Source organism: Geospiza fortis, unplaced genomic scaffold, assembly GCF_000277835.1.
Source record: "Geospiza fortis unplaced genomic scaffold, GeoFor_1.0 scaffold488, whole genome shotgun sequence".
Taxonomy (NCBI): Eukaryota; Metazoa; Chordata; class Aves; order Passeriformes; family Thraupidae; genus Geospiza; species Geospiza fortis.
In genome coordinates, this window is record NW_005054365.1 from 2047929 (window position 1) to 2069066 (window position 21138).

General features: G+C 44.3%; 1 protein-coding gene across 1 annotated transcript in view; it reads right to left on the reverse strand.

The window, feature by feature from the left end:
* LOXHD1 (lipoxygenase homology domains 1) overlaps positions 1-21138 on the reverse strand; it is a 150622-nt gene that overhangs the window by 32479 nt on the left and 97005 nt on the right. Inside the window, exons 30-35 of the mRNA XM_031059646.1 lie at positions 18430-18584; positions 17434-17643; positions 15262-15385; positions 11618-11826; positions 6827-7012; positions 3202-3329 (exon numbers count right to left, since the gene is read on the reverse strand). Coding sequence (XP_030915506.1) covers positions 3202-3329; positions 6827-7012; positions 11618-11826; positions 15262-15385; positions 17434-17643; positions 18430-18584 — 1012 coding nt within the window. The remainder of the gene's footprint in view (positions 1-3201; positions 3330-6826; positions 7013-11617; positions 11827-15261; positions 15386-17433; positions 17644-18429; positions 18585-21138) is intronic.

The following is a 21138-nucleotide window of genomic DNA, read 5'->3' on the forward strand; positions in this document are numbered from 1 at the left end:
AGGAGAAGGGAAAAAACAGCTAACATGTGCTTCCCAAAGAAGATTACATTGGCTAGGACTGCACCTTCCCTCCCTCCTGGCATCACTGGTGTTGATGGAAAGCCTTGCTTCAGTGGAAGTGCTGCCTCAGGCTCAATATTGCTCTGTTCTAAACAAGTGTATCTTCCCGTTTGCTCCCTCAAATTCCTGGGGACCTACTGTGGTCTTGGAGCTGGAAATCTAATCCTTGCTAAGGAGAATGGCAGCCAAACCCAGGAGGTCTACCAAGCATGTAGTGACCACTCTGCTTTTGAGGTTTCTCCTTCATGCAAACTTCTCCTTGTGGGGGAATTTCCTGAGTGTGCTGGGAGGTTTGGGAAGAGCCCTGCAAACTGTGGGCACTGCCATAACAGAAACAATCCATAATGATGGTATCTCATTCCTGGCAGTGCACACAGCCTCCCATAGCTGTGCAGTGCCAGAATGTGGAGAAAAAAAACCCATTTTCTTTACCAACCTCTGTTCAGATTACCCCCTGCAGGATGAATGTGATTATACTCGCACCATTATCTGAGCATGCATAGCTGCAGATGTTAGTAATAGGGGTTGGCTCGAGCCTCTCAGTTTTCATCCAGGCATTGCTTCCTCTGCACTCCCAGAGGCATTTGGACAGGGCATTTTGGTCCCAGTCCATTTCTAGTTATTAAGGGTTATGTTTGCTCTTTGAAAAACTCCTTTTCCTTCTTATTTGTCTTTCTGTGGTACCGAATACAGAGGCAGCCTGTCTCACTGTGAGAAATAGAATGTACTTTTGTCCCTGGACTGGATTGATTTCCACATCTATTTAACAAAAAGGTGTGACCCTTCCAGTCTGAATTGTCCTGTGATGCTATGATCAGTTTTTATTGCAATCACTATTACCTACAAAGCTCCATAGAAATCTCTCACTCTGAGGGTTCCAGGCTGAGCAGCTCTAAGCTAAAATGCCTGCTAGCAAAATAAAACATCCTTTATCTTCAGCAAATGCCTTGTTTGAAGTTTGTAACACTGATACTCATCTGCTTCTTCCAAGAGGGAAGTAGTAGAGGGAAGTGATTGCCAAAGTGACAAAATGGGTGACCCAGAAGCTCTTTGCTATCCCTAATTTATATGAAGATGAACATAAACCTGAAAAAAAAAATAAAAATCGAGAAGGGAAGAAGTAGCCAGACAAGCTGACTGCTGCTATTCCGTTTTCAGGACACTGAACCATTTATCTACAGGATTTCATTAAGCTTTCCTACCCATGCCTGCCCTTATAAATATTTCCATTGCCCAGGGGTCTTGGCAATAAGTGTAATGTAGCGAAAATTGCCTTAAATCTGTGGCAGGTTAGACAGACGGCTCTTGGTAATACACTAAGCTGCTGTGAGTGAATTGGCACTGGATGGCCCCAATAAAGATGAAGTGCCTTTTACCATTTGGTTGCAGCAGCTCTCACCCATCCCCTGCTCTGCTGGTGCAAGGGCTGGAGAGATTTCCACGTGGAAAAGAGCCAGGAGAGCCTGTGCTGTTAGCAGCTGGACGAAGACTGGTGGCAGTGGTGCGGAAGCAGGCAGGATGTGAATTTGGGGACATGAAATGTCCTCTGCAGAGGGTGCTAATGAGATGACAAGAGCTCTGTGCAGCTGGAGGTGTGATATACAGAGATGTGCCAGCAGAATAGCACAGCATCCTGGGGATATTAACATAATAAGAGTTGTGCCTTACACTTCCTTTTCTTTACACAGCCCCAGTGATTTTTCAACACCTTTCACAGCTCCTCTACTGTCAGATGATAACCAAAGCAACTAATAACACAGAGACTTTTCTATTCTCCTGTATTGCATTTTCATACTCTTATATCAGAGATTGTCCATCCCACCCGTGTAGACAAATGGGATGTGTTTTTAGAGGCCACAAAGTTTAGGGATATGGCTTGCCCCAGATGCAGCAAATCTACAGCCATGCTCCTGAGGGGCTGGAGATGTCTTGATTCCCTTTGGAGATTTTTTGGTTGACACACCCAGATGTGAAATCTGCTTCATTTCTGACTCCAAACATCAGTGGTCCATTTTCCTGCCTACCAGGACTGAGTGTTAGGATTAAATGAGTGGAAGACAGGCCAATCTGGGCTTGCTCAGGGTATTGTAAGAGGGGTGCCACTGAAGGCCACACTTGCTGGTAATCCAGGGGCATCGTCCGACGTGTTGAATGTTCCTCTGTGATGGGGAGCAGCAAGCCCCAAGAGCTGTGGTTTTCTGCATGACTCAGCTATGTTTCTCACAGATATTTTAGGTAACAGCACCTCTGCTGCATTTTTTTCGCAACAGACAAGACTCGTGCTTGTTACTAACTAGACACATGAAGATTCAATCTTAGCTATGTTTGTCCAGACACCCACTCTGCTACAACAGCTTCAAGTGAAACATTTCCTGAGCAAACACCTCTGTGCAAGGTGCACCTTATCCTCTCAGTTATCCAGCATTCCCTCAGCAAGCTGAGCTCAAACTGCGTGGCCAAAAGCTCCCACCCTTTGATGCTGTGTAGATGCCCTGCTGAATAAGATCAGAGCTAGTAAATTAATTAAATTTAAGCATGATGCCACTAAAAGATGGTTCATTCTTGAGCATGCCAAAGCTTTCTGTACTAGGAAAGGTGCTAGGAGGGAACAAAAAAGCATTGGGAAGTGGATGAGTGGTGGCATGTGTGGGTTTTTTGGCTTATGGAAGTGCTGGCATCAGGCTAGGGTTATAGTGTTTGTTAGCTGTTTCTGCTGAAGAAAACATGAGGTTCGTCATTTTTAGTAAAATCAGGGCATTCAGTGCAGCATTCTGTGCCACCAGCCATCCACTTCCCAGAGCTCTCCTGGGCAATGTTCTCAGTTCTTCTTGGGGACAATGCAGGACTTCATACTTTTGTTCAAGATGCTTATCTCTAAAGCCACCGAGGAACAGGTTAAACAAAACTTGCACAAATAACAAAGGGTGTTTTCCCTGGCTATACAGTGCTCTCTTTTCCTTTGCTTTGCTAAAAATCTGACAGAGATACTTACAAGGGGGCAGGGTCTGAATCTATAATGTCAATGGGAATAAATGTTTGTGTTTCAGTGGGAGCAAGATCAAAGCTCTGAGTGCTTGTTGACTTGGCACTAAAATCTGCCATCACTCCACTTCTAACCCACAAAAATGACAGCTACTATACCTGTCCCCATTTTTTTCCAGCAGCAGCTCCTCAGTGTTCCCATTGGATCCGAAGACAGTCATGAAAATATTGGCATCGGTGCCACCGCCTTCGATGTCTCCGGTCACAACCGTGACTTCGTAGAGGACCTGGGGAGGGTTGGAAGCAGTCAGAAGGCCTCATTTAAACAGCTGAACCCAAGCTAAACAGGGCTGATGCCTCAGGTTTTAGCTTTCATATTTCTCAGATTCTGTGCTGCTTTAGTGTGTGGGTCTGAGCTTCATATTAGGGGATGGTAGGGTCTCTGCACAGAGCAGGGAGACCAAACAATTCCTTCTCTAGCTGGGGACCAAGGACAAATGATCCAAATCTCAGGCCCAAGAGCATAAACAATGGTGGATTGAAGAGATGAAATCAAGAAGGATGGGACTTCATAACCTAAAGCTGTAATTGGGCAATTAACTCCAATGTGCAAGTGGACCAGAATTTATAAAAGCGTAAGACCCCGTGACTGGTTGACCATTTTGTGACCATTTTGGGTTCATCTTGGGTGCAGCCCTGGCTGGGCTCTTGTACTCCCCAAGGTGGATCCATTGAGGCCTCCTAATAAATCCCTACTTCATTCTGTAGCTCTGTCTAGTCTCTGTTCTAGGCCAGCCTTCGCAAGGCATCAGGCTTTCCTGGAGATCTGCTTCCTTGACAGAAAAGGTTCCAACACAGCTTCTTGGTTCTTCTCCACACCATTGATTTCAGAGGCAAACTTAGGCATCAAAACTTACTACAGGACTTTCCATCTATGACCTTTTCTACAGATTTTCTGAGCCTCTAAGGAGAAACATTTATTGTGACAACATCTGAATTACAGAATCACTGGATGGATTGGGTTGAAGGGGACATTTAAAGCTCATCCTGTTCTACCCTCTGCCATGGGCAGGGACACCTCCCACTATCCCAGGTTGATCCAAGCCCTGTCCAACCTGGCCTGGGCCACTTCCAGGGATCCAGGGGCAGCCACAGCTGCTCAGGGCATCCTGGCCAAGGCCCTCATTGCCCTCAGTGTAAAAAATTTCTTCCTTTTATTTAATCCAAGTCAACCTTCCCTCAGTTTAAACCCATTATCCCTTGTCCTGTTGCAACACCAGTGATGAAGATCTCTTAAGCTGCTTCTTCAGAGGAGTCACAACCATCACATCAACAGCCGGGTCTCCAACCTTCTGCTACCAGCATCTCTGCCTGGTCACCTCCAGCACTGCAGCTCTGTACTGCACCAAATTCTTGCTAATTTTAAAAGAGAGTCTCCCAGGAAAACAATTGTTTCTTTTTCTTGGCTGCAGAATGTTTCCTCCAAAACGTTGGTGTTTATCTGGGCAATGTTTATTCCAATATCACTAATCGTTTGGAGGTTTATACATCAGAACACTCCTTGTGGTACAAAAATTCAGCTGTCTTGCTCTCCAAGGGGACACCCACTACTGCATCAGCTGCAGAGTCCTCCCAGAACTTGTGTATTCTGAAGGCATGCCAGTTTGTGAAAAGGTGTTTTTTATAGTTTTCACCTTACTAGCCTAATTTTGTTCTTTTCTCCTGACATGGGAACAATAAGACTCTGAATAAATATGTCAAAGATGTGCAAATCCCAGTGGCCATCAGGGGTTTTAAGACTTCTAGGCCACTTAGATGCTTCCAAGATCATAGCTATGGTACCAAGGCTTCTTTAAGACATGGAAGAATATCAAGAAACAGCATACAGAAACATATTTTAAATAGTGCCCTGCTAGCCTAGTTTTATTGGCCTGAATTTTGGCTGCCACATAAATAAACAGTGCAAAGGAATAACATGATATAAAAGTATTTTTCACATTTTTTTGAACCTGAGTAACCTGTTGATCACATATTCATCCACACGTATTCTAAATCTTAGCAATGCATCCTATTTTTTTACAGGAAGGAGAAAAACTCTTTTACCACTGCATTGAAGGCTTCTAATGGCTGTGGTGGACATTGAGTAATTTCTCCAACTATGGGAAAGCAAATACTCAATTTAAAGCAGAAAGAGGGAATATGAAGCCAAGAAGAAAATTAAGTTGAAATGGGTACGTACAGCTGTACAAAAGCCAAGCAGGGAAAAACAAATAGAAAAGTATTAATCTTCCCAATGATGCTAAACATATCAGTTGTCTTTGAACTCTAAAATGCCTGTAAGACTCAGTTTCTAACTACAGCTATTAACGAGAGAACAGTCCCAAATTCCCTCAACTAGGAGACTAATCAGAAAGTCAAATGCTCACTTCTGTTTTCATGTCCCAAGCATCTCCCCAGATTTCCTTCAAGTCTCCCATCAAGTTTCTGGCCCAACATCACAGGGAAAAAATTGTTGCTAGATGTGTCTATTTTTGGTGTGTTTATGAAAATAAATATTCAGGATTGTGCTGTTAAAGGAAGACTGAACATAAGTCCTCATTAAGTTCCACTTCAATCTATGGACAAGCCATCAGCTCACCAATAGAGGCTTGGAAACCTCATCCAGGAGGTTAAATGACAGATGGGGCATTTTTATGAGATTGGTTTTAACCTTGCTATTAAGTCTGAGGAAGGTTTTAATACCCTCTTAGGTCAATTCCACCACTGAAATCTGCATTGATTTGGTGAATCCTTCACAAGTGCTAAAAAAGTTATCAATTTTTTGCATGTCTGGGGAACAAGAAAGATTTCAGGAGAATATCTTTAGCTTGGGGATCAAGAGCAGCATAAAGAAAAAATAATGTACTATGAAAGTGTAACCTGGCTGTAAATAGAAGCACATCTACAGAGATTTTAAATTGCCACAGGTATTTAAACACAGTGTTATTGTCACATTCATCCAGACTGTTATTTCTGCTACAAATCTTACATCCAAAATCAGCATAGCTCAGCTTTTCAATTTGTACTTGTTTGAAATATGGCATAGCAGATATTACTTCAAAATTCATATATTTGAATGAAAAAAAGATAGAGTTTTGTTCATCACTGATTCAACTTTAGTTAGTTATTCTCACCAAAAATCAGGCTTACAAATGTTTTCATGTTTCAACCACTTCCAGTAATTATTTATTTCCCTATCTCCTGTTAGAAAATTTGGTATGTAGCCACATCATGGAGGGATTAAAACATTAGGATATTTGCACTGCTCTAATCTGATGAGTTACAAGTAATCCTTCACCTTGCAGCTGCTCCCACTCTATGGGTACCAGGTGACTCAGTGGGTGACGAGGTGAGGACAGGCTGCTGCACTGTGCCCCACCTGCTCTGCCCTCCCACTGTGCCATGGCTGCCTCCAGCCAGCCTCACTAAACACGGCCCTAAACAGTCGTGATCCTGAACCAAGCCTAAAGATTTTGCTAATAAAATAGCATAGGAAAGGGGGAAGGGGAAGGGGCAGGGGCAGGGGAGGGCAGGTCAGGTCAGGTCAGGGCAGGGCAGGGCAGGGCAGGGCAGGGCAGGGAAGGGAAGGGAAGGGAAGGGAAGGGAAGGGAAGGGAAGGGAAGGGAAGGGAAGGGAAAGGCTCGAGCCACTTGCAAAAGTCAAAGCATGAGAGCTGCTGAAGCATGACCTATGCCAGCAGAGCTCCCTGCAGCAGCTAAAGGCACAAAGGGAGCCTGGTGCCTACCTTGATGCCAATGTTAACACATGCTGCATCCAGGATGTTGAGGATCCGTGAAGTGAGCCCGTCACCTTTGTCTCTGGCCAGCCAGCACTTGCAGACAAAGTTGTACATGACACCTTTGGTGGGCACGACGATGGTGAGCTCTTCCATCATCCAGCAGCTCTCAGGGGTAGCGCCGTCGTGCCCCACCTGCGGGGGACAGAGAGAAAACACCTCCTGGGGAAAGGGGATTTCTCTGGCAGGGGGTGATTCACCTGGCAAGGAGGGACTCGGAGGCTGTGTACTCCATCACAACAAACCATTCCTCACGGGAATGGAGGGAAATGGTGCCATTGCCATGGGCAAGGGAGCTCAGGTCATCAACTGCTGTGCATGAGGGAAGGCCAGTCTCAAAAAAAAGCAAGGTGAACTGGACTGACCTACATGGAAACATGTCCAGCCTCTTGTCACTCTGTTCCTGCACCTCTGTATGCTCATTTTCACTTGGCAGCAGACACACTTCTCCACCTTTACAAGCCTTTCCTCTTCTGTCACTACACTTGGAAGTGATTATTCAAAGCTTTGTAGCCAACAGGAAAGACGCTCAGCAAACACCCACATGTATTATTACAAGCACTTCCCTCACAAATCCGCATATGAGTGAACTGAATGTATGAGGCTGTTTCTCTGCTTCCCATCCCCTTAGACTGCAAAAGCTCTGTCTTTGTACAGGAGACAACAGATGGAGCTTACATCTGTAGCTGGTTGATTTTCAAGGACCACCTCCTCCAGCCTCAAGAATGATCTGTCCTGGAGACCAGGAAGTCACATAAGGGTAGCCACAAGCCTGCATGGATTAACAGGGAGCTCCTGAAAAAATTTAAGTGGAAAGAGGAAGAATACTTGGGGTGGCAGCAGGGCCAGAGATCCTGCAGAAATACAGAGACAGTGCAGAAATGAGTTAATTATGAAAGCCAGAGCTCACCTGGAACAGAATCTGCCAAAAACCAGGGTTCCTGCAGGTATATCAGCAGTAAAACAACACTGACAGTGTAAATTTCTCCAAGAACCTGCATGTGTCCCTCTTAAAAAAAGGTGGGGAATTCAACCTGGGGCAAATTTTGGAAGCAAAATTATGTATCCAAGTTAATATATCAACCTTGGTCAGTTGTTCCAATGAGCTACCTGCACTTAATTATTTTCAGGGAAAATTTTGTTTCTGTCATTTCTAGGAAAATGAGGTCCTTAGTCCAAATACCTCACTGGTTTTTGTTTTTGAATTATTAGGATATTTAGGGAGGCTCGGAAAGCAATTTTTAATAGCAGATTCATCTAGGGTGATATATCTGTGGTATCTATTTTCTTCCCAAAAACAAGCGATCTTTTCTGTCTGACGGTCTCAGCCATCACTGCTATTAGGAGTATTATTGCTCTACTAATGTCTGTGCAGCTGCAGAAAATTAGAGCTAACCACTAGGGAAATTCAAGTCTACAATGGATGCATTAATCCTCGGATTCTTGGGGTGTGAGGTGAATGGGAATATAGCATTTGCCTTCCCATTCCCTCCCTGCCAGCTTGGCTGACCATCTCCAAGCCCAAAGTCAGAGTCTTGGTGCAGCTCTGCTGCAGGATGGCATGGATGAGGTAGTGGGAAAAGTTCAGGGCCCTGGTTCTGCAGTGACAAAGCAGCTGGAGGGAAAATCCTAATGAGCCTAATAAAATTTGCTGGTCTTTTGGGTTCATTGCACACCTCCACCTGCTCACATCATAGAAGCATTAAGGACTTTAAAGCTCATCTCATTCTAACCCTGCTGCCATGGGCAGGGACACTTTCCACTATCCCAGGCTGCTCCAAGCCCTATCCAGCCTAGTCTTGGACACTTCCATGGATGGGATATCCATCTTTGCACAGCTTCCCTGTGAAAAGTTTCTTTCAAAGACCTTGCTAGCTGCCAAATTTACACAGCGAACTTCAACTTCTTTGATATCAGTGACAGCCAGAAGCAACCTGTGCATCCAGCTGCCTTGGAGAACCCATGCACTCACAGCTTTCCAAGGACCTCAGGAACAATGTAAATTCTGGGACAAATTCAATCTGTGTCAGCCAAGGCCTCCCTGTGGCTGGACTTCAGGAACAGAACACCAGGATTTGACTTTCAATTCCAGGCAAATCTTTAGACAGACCATGCCAATGGAGTGAATAATGCCAAGCCATGGCCACGCCAGCAGTGTAGCCTGGATGTGCATATCAATATCACAGCGAGTGGTTTGGGCTGAGATGTTTGAGCTAAATTAGAATGATAGAATTTCAAAGGCAGGCAGATACTTACTTGGGCTGTTTGAAACCCTTTATAACTTGTTCCTCCTGTCCTTGAGGGACTGCACATCACTGAGACTGAGATTCACAATTTATACTGGGCAGCTCAGGATCACATAGAAACTGAGCACAGTGGCAGAGGGAAAATCTGAGAGAATATTTGTGGAAAGAAGGTTCAGGGAATACTAGAGAAACCTGAGGGTCAGGTCCCTAGTCACTGAGGGGCTGGACTTGCATTTGCAACACTTGGGTGTCCTTGATCTTCCTCTGTGCTCATGGTGGGGAGAGGCTCTGAACCAGAAGAGGTTTGTGAAAACAAACCAATGCAGGACTCTCCCAGACATATCTGTGCCTCTCTGCAGCAACAACAGTCTAGGAACAGAGATACTTTCATTCATTAGGAGAAGAAATATTCAAAATTACTTCGAAAACAGTATAAAGTGTCTACACCAAATAACTTGTGTTATTTGTTTTCATGTCAGAGCGTCTATTAAAGTCCACCAGTAGTAAATATTATATCTGTATGCTTACAAGACAGGAATAAATGGGTCCCTTTCAAATTACTTTGTGTTCCACTGTTTCTGCTCTCAGTGGAGTGCATTTGTAGCAGGTGCATAATACCAAACTAGGAGTAGAATCACACTGCAAATCTCACCACCCTGCTAAATGTACAGTCTGCTGCCTGGGTTATACAGAGGGCTCCTGGAAAGTTAATCCTCATACTATGCTGTTTTCACATGGTAACTCACACTCAGAACTTTTCACCTTCCACACTAACAGACAAATGCCAAACCCAAGAACGAGCTGTTCCTCACTTTTCCCCAAGTAGATAACCAGCAATTTTCTGCAATGTCCCTGAACACTGCAATTTTCTAGAAGGAAAACGCGGACTGGTGCCATGGCAACCACGGCAGACTAGCACATCAATGTCATCCCTGGGACACGGGTCCAAAAGAAGGGACCTTCCAAGCTGAGGGCACTGCATGAGGGAAGGCAGAAGGCCAGGAGCAGGTGGCTCCTTCAGCTGTGAGCTGGGGAGTCACAAACCAGAAGGGAAAAGGGAGCCAGGGGTGAGGCAGAAGGCTGGTGAGATCACTGAGTACAGGGGTGAAAGAGTGCAGAGGAACATCACCAGCCTGAAAGATATATGTTATTTCTTTTCCTAGCTCTCTACATTTTATTTGCAACCTTTTATCTTCTTTCCCATTTGTATTCCTTTTCAAATTAATTTTTGCTTTGCTTCTGTCTATTTCAAAGCATCTTCTCCTACTTCTATTTTCTACCCATTCCCTACCCTATTCACTGCATCTTTTCCAGCATCCCCTTATATTTCTTTCTTCAGGCTGTTCTTCCTGTCTGTCTGACCCTGAGGGGTGACACTGTTATTTTCCTCCCTTTCTGTCCCACTCCATGGCTGTTTCCCTGTGTGCACAATGTGGAAGAGAAGGATTGATGCACTTGCTTCACTATAAAAAGTTTGACCTCGAGATGGGCCAGACAGAAAGTGCCACTGATGCACATAATAACTGGGAGTGCATTAAGAAAATGGCTTGATAATAAACTCAAATCTGATACAGAAATTTCTCAAGATGTCAGAATTCATTGCTTGAGTGAAAGTCAGTGCGAGTGACAGTCCCTCAGCTGCAACAGCAGGACATACAGATGCAAAGATTTTCTTATTAGTTAGGATTTCTCTTTCTTTCTTGTCTCTTTCTCATTATACAGGCACACACATCAACAGATAGGATTACTTCCACAAAGGGATGTGGTAAAAACAAAATTAAATAGGCTCCTAGAGTCCTCAGGTGCTGTGGGTTTCAGTACTTGAGGGGCTGGAGCAAGCTTTAAGGAGGGGGAACTGCTATATGAAACAAGAATGATGTACACAAACACTCTGGAATATTCATGCGAAGTTTAAGCCCAGTGATGGAAAGTCTATGCAAATTGTGTCTCCCTGAGCCATAACAGAAAAAATGGTTCCTGTACCGAAATCTATTTGAGCACATTACTTACAAATTATGATTAATTTTCTTCTCTAAGTCTGTGTCCTCCAAGCTGTGAAAACAATTTTCCTGTTTATCTGGGAAATTATACAAGATGTGTTTCTCACAATTTATGAAACCCTATTGGAAGTAGTGAAAAAAATCACCTAGGAAAAAGACCAGGGAAGTGCATGTTGGGAATCTTCACTGCATCCAGCAATAGCAGGGATTGAGTAAGAAAAAGCAGTGCCAGGGATGGGACAAAACTGGGACATGTTATAACTTCTTTACAATTCACAATTATCTTCCGCTTCACGAGGATCCTGGTTTTATGCAAAGTAAAGCATACTTATTTAGAGATTCAGAGGCATGCAAAATCTCATCAGCAAAGTCTTGTTTACATTCCTTTTAGACCCAAGAGCCTTTCCTCCACTGCTAAGAATAACAGAACCACGTGCTTTATTTGGCCACGTATTTCATACGCCTCCAGCGCTCGCGCTGCGTTCACAACATACCTCCACTTTTTTGATCTCCCCAACGTCTAGGCCCCAAACTGAAAATTTCTCCACAGAGCCATCTGCAAATTCGTCCTTTCCTTCTGGGAGATCCAGCCACAGCCTCTCAGTCTGCACGTTCTGCGGGCCCATGATGATGATGAACACACGGCTGTCGGTGCTGGAGTCGTACTCCGTGCCCGTCGTGACGGTGACGTGGTACGGGATCACTGCCACACAGAGAGAGGTTTGCTCAGCACAAAACCCACACACACATATGCACTTCTAGGAGACTTGAGAAAACCATCCCATCAGAGGGAGCAGCTGTGCATGCCAAATAGGTTCACATCCCATTGAATTCATTTGGAGAAGCGATAACATCATGCTTTGTTGGGCTACAAGTGTGCTTTGGAGACTACTTTCCCACGGCGCGCTTGGGACTGAATTCTGCAAGGGTTAATTTCCCCAGACAACCCTACTGGCTTCAAGGAGGTTATAAGTCCAGATTTCTCCCTAATGCATGACAGAACAGCAGAAGGCCCAAATTCTTATTGACACCAAGAGACCTTCCTGAAGATGAGTCTGAGCACCTAAATCTTAAACAGGCTATTAGGCCAAAGTGATCTTACACTCCCCGTTCAATAAAGACAAATAAATCTGTGCTGACTCCAAGGTAAGCCATCACTGACTGAATGTCCCAGAACAACCACAAATGCTCTCCTTTGTGCCTCATTCAAGGATTGCTGTGATCTATGGGGCAGCTCAGGGTTTCAGCATCCCTGTTCAAACCCAGACAGAAGAGAACAATCCTTGTATTAAAGGCAAGTCACTCAATAATTCTGTGTGTTGCATAATCATTTTGGTTGGGGGAAAAGCCTTCAGGGCAAGGCTTGGTAAAAGAGGAGGTGGTTTTTCTGTGGTTTTCAGAAATTTCAGTTCAGCTGTTAAAAGGGAGGAAGTGCCAGACTGCTTTTCGAGGGCTTTCCAAAAGCTCATTTGGGTAAGCCGAGCAGGCGGTGCAGAATTGGTCGCTGAATACTCGTTTGATTTCTCAGAACATTTGTGCAGGGCTGTTCAAACAGTTCTGACAAGACTCAGAGCTCTGAAACTTGCTTCGTCACAGACTTGAAGCAGCCTGGCTTCATCATCACTTTTCTGATTAAAAATAAAAAAGTTTGTAAGTTGACAAAAAAAATTTGGCTGGTTTTCAGATTACCCAAGATTGACATCTAATTTTGCTTTATGATGACTAACAACATTTTTGAGGTGGAGTTTGTACTAGAAAATATGTACCGTTCACATCAGACTCAGAATACTTTTGCAACATCAGAGAAGGCATAAATTCATGCTGAACAAATCTGTCCTTACCTCTGGACAGAGCAGAACCCAAAAAGATTTGTTCAGCCCCAGTTTGAGGATTTTATGTACCGACATAAAATGAGATGATGATTAGTCAAGATTTATTCTCCCATTTATGGTATAATTTGCATTCTAGTGGGTATATCAGCACCATGATGCATTTAGCAGGAAAGAGGTTTATTGTAGTCAAGGTAGATTTTATAAGAATATATTGAGGGGTCATGTTTAGGACATCTCCAGACTTTTAAATAAAGTATATTTTGAATAGGGACATTTTCTTTCATACAGGTTTTGTCCTGTTCTGCTGTGACAGACTAGGTTCAGAGAACTACCAGCATTTCTAGATGATCCTTAAGCCAAGGTACTTGAAACACCTATAAAAAAGAAATGAGAACTTTGAGTAGCTATAATTTACCACTTTAAATAACGGATACAGAGATCCAGAGTAGCTTTCTATCAGAGAGCAGGAAACATCCTTTGCTGTTCTTTCCTCTGAAAGCTGGAAAAATGGATCCTTAAATTAGTTTGTCTCCCCTCCCTGTTCTCTCCCTCTTTATCTGGGACTCATATTTCCCCCTTTTCAAACACAGGAGAAAGCAAAACCTGCGGCAAGGGGCCACAGCAGGACACCCCAGGTCCTCCAGCCATCTCCCCTTGTCCTTGAGTGCCAGCATAGGCTGCTCAAAGCTACGTGTTCCCCTCTCAGGAGCGTGGGTTTCCTTAGGGATCCATCCATGCCATCTCCAGGGCTGCCCTCCAGCGCGGGAGAAGGTTCCCAGTTCAGATTCCAGCAGCATCCTAGCCAAGAGGACCATTCCCTGAGCTCCATCCTCACGTCCTGCACCTCCTGCCCCTCAAAGACATTTGCCAGTTTGATCTCAGCACAGTCAGGACTGGGCTGAGTGACAAAAGTCACTCCCTTTCCCAGCCAACTCCCAGTTCCTGAGTGAACCAGCTGAGCTGGCTTTTTATCCCACTGGGAAGGTGGCTGCCTGGCTCACCCAGTCCATCTTATCTGACATTCCTTCAGGAAATCTGACATTCCTTCAGGAAGCAGCTTCCTTAACGAGGCCATGTCACTGAGCAGAGATAGTGGTGATGACAAGCTCCAGGGCTCAGGGAAAACAGACCCCCCTGGCACAATGGGGACAATGGGAACTGCTCTCCTAGCTCTTCTGGAGAGGGGCTCTCCTGGGAAATGATGATATTTCTCCCATTATTTGTGAAACTACACGGAATGCCAATGTGGCAGATGTTATCCATTGTCACAGCACAGAAGTAATATCAGAAGGAACATGGAAATCCCTTTTTTTTTTAATTGGAACACAATGTGGGATTACAGAAGAAGGGCTGCCCCAAGACACATGGGTTGCAGCCCAGGTTTAGAAATGTGCAGCATTAAATCAGCTTCCAAGTGAAAGGTGTGGGATGTGCAACCCAGGTATCACACCTCAAGCTACTGGGCACCAGAGGAGCTGCAAACCATCCCTGTGGCCACCTCTGGGCTCTGTGTGCGTCCCCCTGGAGAGCTATCTTTAACTCCTAAGGAAAGTGACATAATTTTCACTTCATTTACCATGGAAGCTTAAGATAAATTTAATCATTTTGCGCTTGCTGTGGATTAAAAGCACATAGACAGACAGTAACTGCGATGCAGCTCCTGCTCAGTTAGTCAATAAAACATACTATTGTAATCACACATCTAAAATCTCAATCTAAAGCTAAAAGGCCTCATGTAGGATATCAAAGAAGTGTTGTTTCAGTTTAGCTCATAAGTCATTGTCCTGGAACACCGAGGTAGTCATAAAAAGGGTATATAGATCACGGAATCATAGAAAAGCAAGGTTGGAAGGGTCCTTAAAGTTCATCTCATTCCAACCCCCCTGCCATGGGCAGGGACACCCGCCACTAGACCCACAGGACAGCTGTTGTGATGCACACTATGTGTGGTAAGGAAAAAGAATCCTAACAAGGTTAAAAATAAATCACATTTAAATTCAAATTAAATAAAATTTCATCTTGAAATGCCATCTCAATAAAGTCAAACAAACAGTTTAGAAACACTGGATTTTCTGTGAATTTCATGACTTATCCCACTGCTGAGGTCAGAGAGCTGCAGGAAAAGCAGCAAACACAGAAACACAAGTCCTGATCCAGCCTTTCCCAAAGCAGTCACGGCACAAGGAAAGGAGAAATAATTGTTCTGCCTCTCCTGGCTCTTTGGCGGGATGAACGCAACTTCGTAAGCACTGAAAGCCAAGAGCACATGGATGCATGCAACCAAACACTCAGGCACGACCACTCACGTAAGCCTTCCTCTGCTGCCTTGACCAGGCTGGATTTTTTGGGCTCCTTCAGGTCGTCATTGTTGTCCTGGCTGGACACACTGAGGGAGCATTCGTCCAGGCTGTTCCTCTCGCCGTTGTAGCTCTGGGTGGGAGATGTTTGGGAAAATAATGAGGCTGAGTGCTCATGGTGTCCCCTGTGCCCATGTGCCTCCAAGAACAACATGAGAAGAAATGCCTCTAGTCCCCCAGGTACCTTTTTGGTCAGCGTAGCTCGAATAAATGTGACTTGTATTGTACTGGTGGATTTTCATTTACTTCATTGGTAACCCTGGCAGGCTGTTTTGGATGTGTGTTACATGAAAAGAAAATATAATAGACATAAGGGTCTTGTGAGTTGTGACCTTTTCTGTGCTACCTGTCTGAAATTGTCTGAGGTTGTCTGAAATTCAGATCAATGGAGCAGTGCCAGAGCTCATAGAATCATAGAAGGGACCTCAAAGATCATCTTGTTCCAACTCCCTATGGGCAGGGACACCTTCCACTGTCCCAGGTTGCTCCAAGCCCCATCCAGCCTGACCTTGGACACTGTCAGGGATCCTGGGACAGCCACAGCTGCTCTGGGCATCCTCAGGACCTCCCCACCCTCACAGGGAAGAATTTTTTCCTAATATGAAATCTAAACCTACTCTCTTTCAATCTGAACCCATACCCCTCGTGTCCCATCACTCCAGGCCCTTTTAAATTGTCTCTCTCCATTTTTCTTGTCAGCTCTCTTCAGGTACTGGAAAGTCACATTTAGGTCACCCCAAAGCTGCCTCTTCTCAGGCTGAATGGTCCCAGTTCTCTCAGCAGAGCTGCTCCATCCCTCTGATCACCCTGCTGCTTCCTCTGGATTTCCTCAGCAGCCCCAGCTCCTTGTGCTGTTGGAGCCAGGGCTGGGGCAGCTCTGCAGGTGGGCTCTCACCTGAGCCCAGGGGCACAGGGGCAGGATCCCCCCTGCCCTGCTGCCCACGCTGGGGGCTCAGCCCAGGGCAGGGGGTTCAGGCTGGGGCAGGCCCAGCTCTCACCCACAGCACCCCCAGCTCCTTCTCCCAGGGCTGCTCATTAGGTACAGGTCAAATATCACAAGAGGCAGAGTACTGCAAACCTGAGTGATGTGAAACAGTGGCTGTGTTTGAAGAGTTCCTGGCAAGGCATTTGGTGTCATTGTCCAATAAATGAGAAGTTTTTGTAAAAAAATAGATGTGAGGCTAATGTCAAATAATTATTTGACAGTGCGAGGCACACTGTCAAATAATTAGAAAAAAATTGAGTGATTAGTTTTTCCTCATTATCAATTGATATAAGCAACAGGGTAAGGCTGTCCACAAGCACTGATGGGGTTGTGTGTTGCAGTTTTATGAGGCAGCATAAGGCAACACTCATCCATGGTGTAACTCCTCTTACATCCACTTTGCTGCCTTCAGGATGAGTCCAGGAAAATACCATTGATGATCACTTTAGTGGTAACTGTCACTTACAGCCTACTTTGCAAAGTGGACTCCTTAAATAAAATGAACTTATAATCAGCTGCTTTATTATATTTCACTGTATAGAAGTAAGAGAAGTCTATTAATCTTGTTTGCTAATTTTAATTAGAGCGTGTACCTCGAATTCCAATTAGCTGCACTAGGCTCGTAAGCAATAGAGAGCGTGCAAGTAGAAAGGACACTTCACTAAAAAAACATTTGGTGCTTTGAGTGGTAGCAAAGGGACCTGGCTTTTATGTCAGGCAGTGGTGGAATGGGGATCTGAAAAGAAATAAACACCCAGTCCCAGTGAGGATGAAGTGAAAGGATCCACTACTCTGGTTGGAGGACTTTGAATAGTGGGACCCACTAATCACCTGCTTTGTGGGCATGGCAAGGACAGCAGCAGGGAAATGCTGTGTATCAGCAAGGTAGTGAACTCTCATCTGAAGGGTTCCACTTATACTCCTTGATTTTTCTGCTGAAATTGCAAATTACAGAGTTACTGATAATGGGCTGAGAGTGGCCCTTACTTTCGGCTCTCGTCTGAAAAGCAGAAATTCATTTTGCATAAGCCAAAAGCCCTCTGAGTCCCTAATGAGCTGCCTTGGACTTCCACCAGATATTCAAGAATTTTATTTGTGTGAGTAGCAGTGGAATCTGCTGTGAGCCATAACCGTACCTGTTCATAAAGCGTCCGCTCTATCTTTTTGTCCTCTTTCTTTTTAGAGAGCCAGCGCTCACACAGGAAAATGAATGACTCCTCTGTGGTTTCATCCAGGATCTCCACTTTTTCCAGAAACCAGTCAGGGCTGAGCATGCTATTGTCATGGCGAATCTTGATCTTGTATATAATGCCAAGGTCCACAGCCTGTATTGTGAATGTGTCCTCCTGCAGGGTGTTCAAGAGCAGTGGATTCTGTTAACAAACTCTCAACAGATCCTCTACTGGAAAAAAGGCAAAAAAAAAAAAGGGAGGCTACAGAACACATATGTTTAGATTCCATATTGCTGGATGGCATTTGGCTAAAAGCTTTGCAGAAGCCTACTGAGGCATATCTGTAGGCTAAAACTTTTCTTCAGGGAAACGTTTTAAAGCCTGCTTCTGCTAGGAGGGGAGCTGCAAGAAACACTACTTTTACAACCAGTTAGAATATTGAAATCCTGGGAGATTTTTAAGTATACTTCCCTTTCTAATCCAGTTAGATTTTCATGAACAATCCAGATGAGTCAATCCTTGCCTCCATTTTATCCAAGTGACCCATGGGGTGACCACAGAACATCACTTTTGGTGTTACTTTCCCAGATACAGCTGAAGTTTAAGTCCCATCAATTTAACAAGTTTTGTGGTGAGTTCCAGCATGTACTGTGTACATGCAAGTCAGTTGCACAGGGACTGTGGGAGTCTGCAGCTCAGAGCTCAAGCCAGTTTCCATGACCAAGCTCATAATTTGTCCATCAGTGACTTCATAGGAACATCTGCCTGTTTGCTGCAGTGCCTGTCAGCTGTAATACCCAGCTGACAATCCATACAAAGCATTTTAAGAGGTAATGAATGTGGTAAATGGAATCAATCAATTCATCCCTCATAGGAAAACTCAGCCTATAAAGGCAGTCATTGACTTGACAGATTGAAGACTGAGAAACAGAAAGTGTCATTAACCCTTCACATTTGTACCTGTCCTCTTTCAAACTTGTTGAAGTTTGTTTCGGATTTGCTGAGTTTTCTCTCTCCCATGTCCCCCATGTCTCCGTAGATATTTAGGAAGACATTAGCATCTGTCCCAGCACCATAGATATCCCCAGTGAACACGCTGATCTTGTAGGTGTGAACTGCAGAAAGAAACAGAGATGGTTTCTGGTCAGATGAAATATTAAGATCCTTGTTAGACACTGAATTTACCTAAGAAAATGTTCCCCAGGTTTTCTGCTCGTCACTTGTAGAGGTATTACACCCCATATGGTTTTTCTTTGAGGTTTCCAATCCACAGACTGGAGAATCCCTGGGCTGACATTTGCTGACTTTCCTTTTCTCCAGCTAATCAATGCCTGTATGTTGCTTTGATCACACAGCTCATGGTTAAAAATGCAAAGAATCATTATGGCCATTCTGGGATGGGAAGTCGATAGAGGTGAGGGAGCTCAGCACCTTCTCATACTGAGGCTCCAGGGACATAGATCTGAGAACAAGCCATTCAGAGCTGTGAATCCTTAATACTCCATCTTCCATAAACAAAGACTGGGAATTCAGATGTGCAATTACTACAGGAGTTAATGGCATGTATCTCTACAAATTCCCCATACAGACAGAGAGCAGGTTTCTGGGTCCTTTTGCTGAGAGAGTATTTAATTAAGGAAGGGCTGGAGCTGTGCTGTTTAAGTATCCTTTCTCTTTAGCTTGCTCAATGATGAGACAATAAAACCTCATCAACCCTTTAGTAATGTGCTTTACTAAACCTGTTAAATACTCCTATTTTTATTTTGCTACTCTTCTCCCAATTATATGGGGAAAACAAACAGTTACTGAGAGCATCCTCTCCAGGAAAACAGTCAGGGTCTGTACAAGTCTCTGATTACCCTGGTGGCATATGAGCCATGGAGGATGGCTCCCTGCAAATCCCAGGGCAATGCAAATGAGCAAGAGGCACAAAGTCTTAGTTAGGATTCTGTGTACGTTAACAGTGTTGAAGAAAATTGCTATATTGTCTTTTTCTTCTTTCACAGTAAGACAGACCCTATTCTGCTTTGTCATCCATGAAAGATTTCCATTGATTTCTCTGAGAAATGGATCAGAGTCACCACCTGAGAACATCCACCAGGACTGTGTGCAGTGCCGGATTTTCTGGTTTTCCTCCTCACATACATCCTACAGAGTACAGCTCCATATTTGAGAGACAGCTGCTACTTCAATAATGAAGGAAGCAATGCATATTGTCTAATTAGTCAATGCATCCCTCCTTGGCCTTTGCTTGCTAGTTCTAGAAACCTTGAAGACTAAAACACAGTGTATTATTAAAAAAAAAGATGATCCTCAGAATACCACGAGCTGATTTTCCATCAGTGTCATTTACACCGTGTCGCTGCCCAAGATGTATGAGGACTCACAGACACGCAGAAGATTTAATGCTTGTCCCAGATATTTCATATCTAAAGCAGAAGTTCCCAAACTTAGCCCTAGCTCCATGCCAGAAGAAACTTGCAACAATCCAAACACTCTATTCCATAGATTGCAAAACTTGTTTCAAGGCTTTGCCTTCAGAAGGAAAAGTGAGTCACGTAGGTTAATTAACAAATGGTAACTGAACCAAGGTAAAGCAACAGAAATTAACAAGTTAAGGAAAATGTCATGCAGGCACTTAGATATCAGAAAATCGTTGAATCATCAATTTGTTTTGGTTGGAAGGGACCTTTAAAGGCCACCTTGTCCACAGCGACACCCTCCACAGGGAATAAACCTGGTTTATCAGAGCCTCCTCCAACCTGAGCTCAAATGTTTCCAGGAATGGGTCATTCACCACTACTCTGGGCCACCCTTGCCAGAGTTTTACCACTTAGTCATTGATTTTAAAATTGCCTTTGCCTCTGCAGGAAAAGAAATCTCTCTTAAGCTACCAGGAAGGAGGACACCAGTCTTCCTTCCAGCAAGGCACCTCTTCCCTTGGCAATGGAAAACAATCCACATTAATTCCAGCCTGACAATGTTCTACAGCAAATGCAAGTCAGACTCTGAAAGAAAAGAAGCAGTGACAGAACTTATTTTCTCAGTTGAATCATCTTGTTTCCAGATGCAAGAGCCAAGAATGAAAATGGCAGCTGAATTCCTTTTTCTCTGCTCAGGATGAGGAAGTTCATGACCTCTCTCAAGGACATAATGAGCTCTGGGTGAGAAAAGGAGATTCTTTTTCTAGAGGAAAAAGAGGTACAAGCAGCTGGCCATACGGAGAAGCAATGACTTAGGGGTGAAATTTCAGTTCTTTTTCATTTGCTTCAGCTACCAGTAACGCCAAACACCGAATGTCACCACTTTGTAAGATAAACTCAGAGCTGAACAAGAATTTTTTTTCTCCTCCTGGGAGGGACTTTAATGAAGTGAAGGTGGCTGCAATGACCCAGGTTTTAAAGGTTATGCATATGTACCTGAAACAACTTTGGGAGGAAAGAGGAGCATTAATTAGACTCATAGGATGGGAAAGGAAGAGGCAGAGCGCACAGGACAGGGGAAATTGGGCAAATGAGTGAAGGGAGGTTAACAGAGCCTGGAAGACAAGATGTAAGATTTTTGTTAGGCATCAGAAGAGACATGGAAACTATGGGTGTGGAAGGGTGTCTGTGACAGGTTCTTAAAAGCCCCAGAGGAAAATAATGCATTATTGCACAGAGGTGCTTC